At 42.2% G+C, this 9078-nt stretch overlaps 1 protein-coding gene across 1 annotated transcript in view; it reads left to right on the top strand.

Moving 5' to 3' along the window:
• LOC101850654 (iroquois-class homeodomain protein irx-5) overlaps positions 1 to 7795 on the top strand; it is a 59414-nt gene extending 51619 nt beyond the window's left edge. Inside the window, exons 7-8 of the mRNA XM_005100182.3 lie at positions 6338 to 6615; positions 7155 to 7795. Coding sequence (XP_005100239.1) covers positions 6338 to 6381 — 44 coding nt within the window. The 3' untranslated portion in view covers positions 6382 to 6615; positions 7155 to 7795. The remainder of the gene's footprint in view (positions 1 to 6337; positions 6616 to 7154) is intronic.
• Positions 7796 to 9078: the final 1283 nt, after the last annotated feature.

Here is a 9078-nt window from a genome sequence, read left to right as displayed (position 1 = left end):
CCCCCCCCCCGCTCGCACAAGTCAACCTCGTATTAATCATCGTTGCCCACAAACCACGATCTTCCTCACACGTTCACCAATCTCTGTGACACCCCGTGTACTCCCGACCACGGAGAAAGGGCTAATATTTTACACTCACCTCGGCTTAGCCGACGATCAAAAAGCGCTAAAATGCCAGGCCGCTGACTGAACAAGGCGGTGTTTAGTTGACATATGTCTCCTTATGTCAGCGACCGCGTAAACACAGGCGTTGCCATCAGCCCCGGTAGCTCCTGGTGTGGTCTAATACTCTTACGAGACGTTCTAGAGCCCGCGCTCCGAGCCCCTGCAAGGGGCCATTATGTCTTCTTACCAGACCAAATATGGTTCCCGATGGCCTGGTCATCCTCTTAGCTGATCAAACAGACAAGGGAAGCGCGCGGGCAGCCGGGGTTTGACCTGTGTAGGAATTACTGACTGTCCTGTGCCGCCCCCCTTCAACTCCCCCCCCCTCCTTCCCTCCCCACACTCACCCAAAGCTCATCATCCGGGCTAATGCTGAGGTTATGGGTGTTGTTGGCATCGACAGTGGGGATAATGAGTACAGCATGAACACGGCTCGCTGGCCCAGGGGAGGCTGCTGCTGCTTGCAATTGAGTCATATCCTTTTGTGTGTACGAATGCAGGAACGTTGGGGTTTTTTGTTTTTGTTTTGTTTTTAGACGAATATAGATATTTTACGGTCCCATCGACATAAAGCGTGTATTTATGCGCGTTCGGATGCAGTGTAGAGTTTAAAAGATAAATGAAATCTAGATGCTTTCCGTCCTCATTGATGCAAGCCATCATAGTTCTCTCTCTCTCTCTCTCTCTCTCTCTCTCTCTCTCTCTCTCTCTCTCTCGCTCTCTCTCTCTATCTCTCTGTGCGGATGCAAAAAAGACATAAACATGAATTTTAAAAATTACATTATAATGTTCTACGCTCCAATGGACACAAATCATTCCCATCTCTGGGTACAGATACAGTTTAAAACAAAAAAGTGAATGCAGATATTTTTCACCCCTTCCTCACAATTTAGATCAAGGCTTGTCTGGGCTTACCCAGGCTGAGATCAGTGGAAAATAAACAACGCCATGGATATTATTGATGGTTTACCGACATACTCCACACATCGTGAGTGATGTCGGAGAACGAAAAAACGTGGCGCGGAAACAAAGACTCACTACTCTACTGTCCCAACCCCCCATTCCAATTTTTCGCCAATACAATATTTTGTTATGATCATAGAATAATATTATCAACATAATCATGCGTGCCTGATTCCAGCTTGTCAACAGAAAACAACTTGTATGACGAATGCACAGTTTAAAAAAACTTTAAAAAATAGTTTTTAATTATTGTTGCAATTTTATTTCTGGTTTTAAGTCTTTAAGAACAAATACGTCTCAAATAACTCTCAAAGTTACTTTAAGGGATACCGTCGTCGCTCAGTGAATCTGTTTATTCAAACCGCCTCTATCTTAAATTATCCTTTTTCTCCGGAAGCATTTTTCAATATCTTTAATTTACACCGATCACATTCATTCTCTAAAATAACCCGACTGATAGAAATTGTCCAGTTTAGTTCGCCAGGCAAATTGCCAATGTCACCCGCCGCCTCCGAACAGAACCTCATAGGGAATCAATTTCACTTGTGCAGAAAAATGGAAATGTTTGGCCCGTCTGTTAATGCAAATTCTCCCTTCTAAACGCATTATCTCCAGACTCATTGGATGCGTGGAGAATGGGCCAGGACAGGGTGCAAAGAAAAGATAAAAGAGTGGATTAAGTCCCTTGGTCGCGGACTCATCGATTGTTCCCCTTGTCTGCCGGAGCCGAAGACTGTTGACTTCCGGTACAGATGCTCCTTGTCTCGTCACGCTGGGACTGCGCTCGGTCACGCGTGGCGAATTTACTGGAACGCGTGGCCTTTGGGACGTGACTCGGAACTGTCTCCTATTATGCTATCATGATATTTCTATAGATGTGGAAGCAAACTTTTACACGCTTGACGTGGTATGGCGATTTGGAGACGGAAGGCATCGTTCGGTTAGGGGGACCTCTGAGATCTATTGAGGCGGAAGGGGAGAGCACTGTAGTGTGTGCGGCCGTCCACTTTACAGACGACATGAATCTGTCCGATATCACAAAAGCAGTGGCCTTCCTCCTTTCCTTTGTCGAACTCGCCTTAACTAGGTTAAAATGAGATCAAGTGTGTGTTTAATGCCTGTAGTAATAACATAATCTCAAGCAGAAACTATTCAAGAAAATATCCACTATCTCTATTTGGGCTCCAAATGTATATAAAGCGCAGGCCATAATAAGGTTAAATAAATGTTGCATCAACATCCTTTTACTCGAACCATGAAGCGAAGTCAAAATTGATTTGTAATTAAATACTTTAGATGATAAACTGCATGTACATTCGATGGGAAAGGTGAAAGGAAAAAGATATTACAAGCAGAAATAGTTGGAGGTTATATTTCTTCTTCTTCTTCTTCTTCTTCTTCTTCTTCTTCTTCTTCTTCTTCTTCTTCTTCTTCTTCTTCTTCTTCTTCTTCTTCTTCTTCTTCTTCTTCTTCTTCTTCTTCTTTTCTCTCTATCGGCCTCTCTCTCTCTCTCTCTCTCTCTCTCTCTCTCTCTCTCTCTCTCTCTCTCTCTCTCTCTCTCTCTCTCTCTCTTCTTTTTCTCCTTTTCCTTCTTGTTGTTAAGGGGGGTAGAGTATCAATGGCCTAAAACGTTTATGTTATTATCTTAGTGATTGCCAAAGCATGTCTTAGAGTGTGGTGGACACGTGGGGAGAAGATGGGCGGGGTCCGACGTGAGAGTAGTGCAGTGTCTGCCCACTCACAGTGATTACTTCTTGGTTGAGAGGGGAGACGTGGGGAGGGGAGGGGGGGATGCTGAGTCGGGAGAATGTGTGGGTCTGGGGTTATTTTTTGTGTATACGTGCTTGGGTGTTTGTGTGTGTGGAGGGGTTGTGTGTGTACGTGTGTGTGTGTGTGTGTGTGTGTGTGTGTGCGCGTGCGTGCGTGTGTGTATGTGTGTGTTTGTGTGTGTTTGCGTGTGTGTGCTTATCGTTTGCACTTTTGTAATATAAAAAAAACTTTGCCACGAAGCATACACTCCAAGAGTTCCCAAATGAAGGCCAAAACACCAGTATCACTATAAAGTTGACCTGTCACAGCACCTAGCATCTTGACTTTCATTTATTTTCAAATTGAGTGAGTCAAATTGTGAGCTCCACAGTGAACGAGAAGTAACGTAGGAGTGCAAGATCTAGGCTATCATGATAATACACTTTTAAAAAAACTTTTGTAAGAATTCTGCGACGCTTCCAACTGCATGAGGTCATGAGCTCACATAATACGAGTTTATAAAATAAGCTCACATATCGGCGCGTTGAGCTTACCCGTCCCAGTAGCTAAGCAGTGTCCAGGCCCTGGATGGAACCCCGCCCCTCGGGAATACGCCCTGCGTGAGGAGAACGTGTCCAATATCCTGAAACAGAGCAGTAAGCCCAGACACGGGGGTCTCAGGGCGGGCTATTAATTGGAAGATTGGGCGGAGAAGGAGGAGGAAAGGGAGAGGGTTGGAGGGAATGCAACAACGGACTAGGCGTTTGGGGTATAAGAGGATAGAGAGAGGATAGAGAGAAAAGAAAGGAAGCAGTGATTGGAGGTTGGGGTAGAAGAAAGATGATGTGGCAGAGATGGACAGACAGACAGACAGACAGACAGACAGACAGACAGACAGACAGACAGACAGACAGATAGACAGACAGGCAGATAGACAGACAGACAGGCAGATAGACAGACAGACAGACAGACAGACAGATGGGTATAGCCAAACGTTCGTATACGAGTGTAGAACGAGGAAAGGGTGGAGGCGGGGGCTAAGGGAATATTTGTTGAAAGAGTGCATGTAAGTTGAAAATGACCAGTGAATGGCATTTTATAAAGGAGTTGAGGATCGAATGTATGGCTCTAAAAGAATTGCACATTTAAATAAAGTACCACTTTACTGAACAAAAAGTACAGACGTACTATTAATTGGGAAAACGTACATGCATAATGAAAAAAGATTTGAAAATAAATTGATATTAGAAGAAACGGGGCTAGAACAGTGGTAAAACAAAAACAAACCCTAAAGTAAGTATGGCGAAAAGGAAAGAAAGGACACAGGATACAAAGAGGCATCTTCAATAATTGAAAGAAGAAGAAAGAAGGAAGGAATGAAGGAAGAAAGACGGGTCTCACAGGCAATGACGTGCATTCCCTGTCTGTATTCGGTGATAGCTTTTTGAGGGAGTTTTGAAGAAGGCACGCGAGACAGGGTCGACGAGGGAGTAAATGATTATACTCCTCGCCGATGGCGGGCGAAGACATTTAAGATTGAAATTGATCCCTCTCATTAGAAAGTGAGCCTCGTTTTGACGCCTCGCACGCGCGCCTTGCCTTATTGACTGGTTACTCAGGGCCGCGCGGAGCTCGCATTGGCCATTTTCTTGTCACAACAAATTATCTCCCCTTCGTGATCCCGCGTCTGAGAAGATCTTTTGACTGGACACGTGTGTTGGGCGCCTTCCACAGGGAAGTGACCACTGGTTGTCTTGGAAACAGCGAGTTGTGCTCTGTTTATCAATAATTATTTAATATGATCTTTAGCTTCGACGGACACGAGGTTGGTCGTTGTTTTCTTTTGGTGTAATTTGATTCTGATCTAAGAGTCTTCCAATTATGATCAGCCGTTCAACGACTTTTAGTTTAGTTTAGTAATAGTTTCACAACGCTCGCAACAGCGTATGGTCATAGGGGCTCTTCAATGATTTTGATCTGGTTCTATTCCTGATATCGCCTCCCTCAAAGCTCCTATGTTCCAAAACTAGTAAAGCTTTATCGATTTGGAAGTAATGATTGATAGTGTGGCAAAAGAACAACTTTTCTAAAGAACACCGTATGTGTTTCGTAGAAGAACTGCCTGGTTTAACTATTGTAATCAATATGTTCAGTCGCAAAAACAGTGTATTCTACATTAGCGTTCACTCCTACCACTCCTATTGTAGTAATTAGAGGCAAAGAAAAAAAAGAAGAAGAAAAAAACCCAGCTTGTGACGATGTTTCAGTATTATCATTACGTTACTGAGACAGCCACCGCCATTGTTATAACCCAACACATTTACATCACTAAAGACTTCAGTACCAAGCTGGGAGTCTTCCGACTTTCTTCGCTGCCCCATTTCTGTATTGTTGATCTCAGGATCATTAAATCGCAGCCCACCAAGATGTTAGAGGTCAAGGCGAAACGACAAAATCAGCTTGGAAGTTTTTGTTCCAGTCTCCTCTCGTTCTGTTTTATTAGTCGAAGGCGTTTATGCAAATTAGATCAAAAGCAGTGTGGTATTGTAATGGAAATTGTGATTATAATCGTCGGTTATCCTTCCGTCTTCGGCGGAAAAGGATGCCCCTTTCTGGCACGCTTCATTAATTTAACACGGGCGTGCGAGGAAAGAAAGCCAGATTAAAGTGAAACGAAAATGAAGCATCAGCGCATGCGCAGGTCACAAAGATGGCGGTACGCCTGCGCAGGAAATAAGAGAATTAATCTGACTACTAAATCAACTGATTATCCAACGGTCGCTTTCAGCCTAAAACAATGATGTCACACGATCCTCGTTTGTAAGAACACGAGAGGTGTAGACTCGCAGCGCCCGTGGAACAATCGAATACTCGGATACAGCAATCGGATAAGCGGTGGAACAATCGGATATGCGGATAACCTTTGACTCCACAGAACCGCAAGTCTCTCGTGTTATCGGCCAATGGTCGTGTAGTGGCTCGTTTGGCATTGTTGCTGAAGTGTGCGCTTTGTCAACTGGCGATAAATAAAGACATAAAAAGAACCAGGGCGTCCTGGCTCCTTTGAGCTCGAAATACGCCTTCTTGAATACACGAAGTGACGTTATTGCTCAAACAGAGGAGAAAAGATGACAATATAAAACTCCCAGAAAACGAGTTGATGATACAACAATCCGATTCTTCACACCACCCCCAAACCACTCCCTCCTCCCCTTGCCTCTTGCACCATAGTAACATGTGCGCGTACGTGTGTGTGTACTTGTGTGTGTTGTGTGTGAATGCTCAACTTTGATTCTTCCAGTCTCTGAGAAAACACCATGATTATACCATGAAATGCCTACGATAGACTGTGAAACGCAGATAGAGAGCTTGTTAAACGGATTATTTTTTTAAATTATTATTATTGCTATTTTATTACATAATATTATTATTAACTTTGTCTTTTTTGTCTCTTCCTCAGTGATGCCCCCACCACCTCGCATGGTTGTGGATTCCAGCCTATGATCCTACCGTCGCCCCCGTCCTCATCGCTTCTTCTTTCATCATCGTTTTCATCGATCCACGTCGCAGAATTCATCATCGTTATCATCACCACCATTTTCAACGCTGTCGTATTGTTCGCGTCTCCATGCCGTTGCACTTCAGAGTGAGCTTGAACCCGAGGAAACCGAGGACCAGAAAATTACGTCGGAGACCAGCTTGTAGGAAACTTGTTGGAAACTGCTTCTGAATAACCAGGTAGGTCATAGCATTATTAATTTTTTTTTACTCGTTGAGGACGCATACTAGTTGTTATTCAACACTTGAAATACGTCGTTTTGAAGTGTAACTTCTTTATTCATGTAGATTCTTTAAATTTTACCAACCTTATTTTCTCATGTGAAACTTTAAAAAGCAAGTAACGACATGGTTTTTACTTTGAAAGATGCAAATTCAAATATCGTGTTTCTGATGTGAGTATGATGGTTCTAAACGAGTCGAAATATTGCCGTTGGTTTGCTACTGATCGGACGTATGTGTCCGCTACAACATATATTTTGAAACATCTGGAAAACGGAAATTTGTAGTCTTACAGACAAGGAATCCGCCTGACAGACTGCCTGATCAAAGAATTTTGTAGTTGTATGTTTGTTTGTTGGTTGTTGTTTTTTTGTTTACTTTTCAAATTACTAGATACGTAGCTGCTAAATAGGTACTTTATTTAGTGTTTTAGGCCGTTGGTAGACATCACATAATGCATAGACATTTTACAGAGTACTTTTTTTGTCCGTTTTCAGACGTCAATACAGGAGCTTCTAACCTTGGACACAGAACGGAATAGACTGACACTAATAGTCTTACGGCTAATTCTATTCTTATCATGGTCCGTTTCCAAGTTGTGGCTGTTTTCTCAACACAAGGTCATCCATGTCTTCAATTCAAGTATTCACACAAGGGTCCTTTTCCAAGCTGTGGCAAATTCCTCAAGACATGGTTCTCCCGGCTCTTCGATTCAAGTATTCACGCAAAGTGGCTGTAATTTATTCTTACGTGCAATGTTTCGGGCTCTTATTTCCAATGTTTTTGTTTACATGACTATTGAAAATAATGTTTTATTTTCTATTATTTGATTATTCGACTATTATCGTAATAGTCCTTTCTCAGAAATGCTGGGATACGCAGTGTTTCGAGGTTTTGGAGAGAACGAATTATTCACTGTACATTGAAGGAAGTTGATCTCGTTTCAATGTACAAATGATTGAAAACATTATTCGCCCTTTTCACAGTGTTTTATTGAAATTGGATACATTATTAAACAAGTATGGCAGCCATTTTGGCTGTGTGCCTGTTCATGATAGTACCTGTGTATTTTAGCATATGTGTGTGTGTGTGTGTGTGTGTGTGTGTGTGTGTGTGTATGCATGTGCATGTGCTTATATGTGTGTGAGTGCGCGTAAGTGTGTGAGACAGTGTGTACAGGCATGTGTGTGTGTGTTTGTGAGTGTGTGTGTGTGTATTTGTTTGTGTGTCTGTGTATCTGTTCTGGTTTTAGCTGAAATACGTTTTATTTGTATATGTGTAAAAACTACGTGCTTGGTGAGGAGTTTCAGATTTTCAGAGTTTATGTTGAAGGTTCTGTGAATGTATGCCAATTGTTAGAACCAGAATATGAACGCGTAAGTGTACAATATATACATCTCTCTCTCTCTCTCTCTCTTTCTCTCTCTCTCTCTCTCTCTCTCTCTCCTCTCTCTCTCTCTCTCTTTCTCTCTCCCTCTCTCTCTCTCTCCCCCTCTCTTTCTCTATCTTTCTCCATTTCTCAATTGCTCTCTTTTCACATAAAAAATACAGTAAGAGAAAATTAGAGAGAGAGAGAGAGAGAGAGAGAGAGAGAGAGAGAGAGAGAGAGAGAGAGGAAGAAGGCGGTGGGACGGAGAGAGAAACTGAGATTGACACTTTTACTGTGGCTTTTCATTTATCTAAAAAATCTTATCCTTTAACGACTTTCGTAAACGAAACACTGTTACTGGAAGAATTATAAATTCCTAATGATATATTTTCTGTCTTTTCATGCTTATATGTATAGCAGTATTGGGCATTGGCCCGTCTGATAACCCCCCCCCCCCAAGTACAAAAAACCCCCCAGTAAGTGTGAAAAAATCAATTTGTTCATGTGAATGAAGAAGTGATGCCCTCTCCCATGCACACAGACATACACATACAAATAAACAAATTTGATTTAAATCTTATGGAGTGTAATGTCGGTAGTGAAAACTTGTAATCCAAAGTGATCGTAGATTTCATTTTACAGTTCCACAATACCACATTTTCACATATTCATTTTCAAGGAGCCCATGTTGCAGTAAGCCCACCCCCCCCCCAAAAAAAAAGTTTTCTTTAAACTGACTCTAAATAATATAATATATTTTTAAAAAAGGGTAAAGAGCTGAGATATGTGTATTTATCATAATAAAATATCCTGAAAACACTTGACAACAGAAACACATACAAGGATAGCGATGTCAAATCTTGAAAACGTCCTTGTCATCTTTTAAGCGTGCGTGTGAAACACTGAGAGCCAACACACCAGCTCCTCTTAGTTTTAAAGACACTTTACGAAAGCTGTATAATAATCGCGAGCCCTCTAGCGAAATGGTGGCACCTAAAGTGTCTCGGATAGCGAACAGTTATTGACAGTGTTTAACGAACAATCTACAGTAT

Source organism: Aplysia californica, unplaced genomic scaffold (genome assembly GCF_000002075.1).
Source record: "Aplysia californica isolate F4 #8 unplaced genomic scaffold, AplCal3.0 scaffold00239, whole genome shotgun sequence".
NCBI lineage: Eukaryota > Metazoa > Mollusca > Gastropoda > Aplysiida > Aplysiidae > Aplysia > Aplysia californica.
The sequence above is the reverse complement of the archived record's forward strand: the minus strand, read 5'-3'. Positions and strand labels throughout refer to the sequence as shown.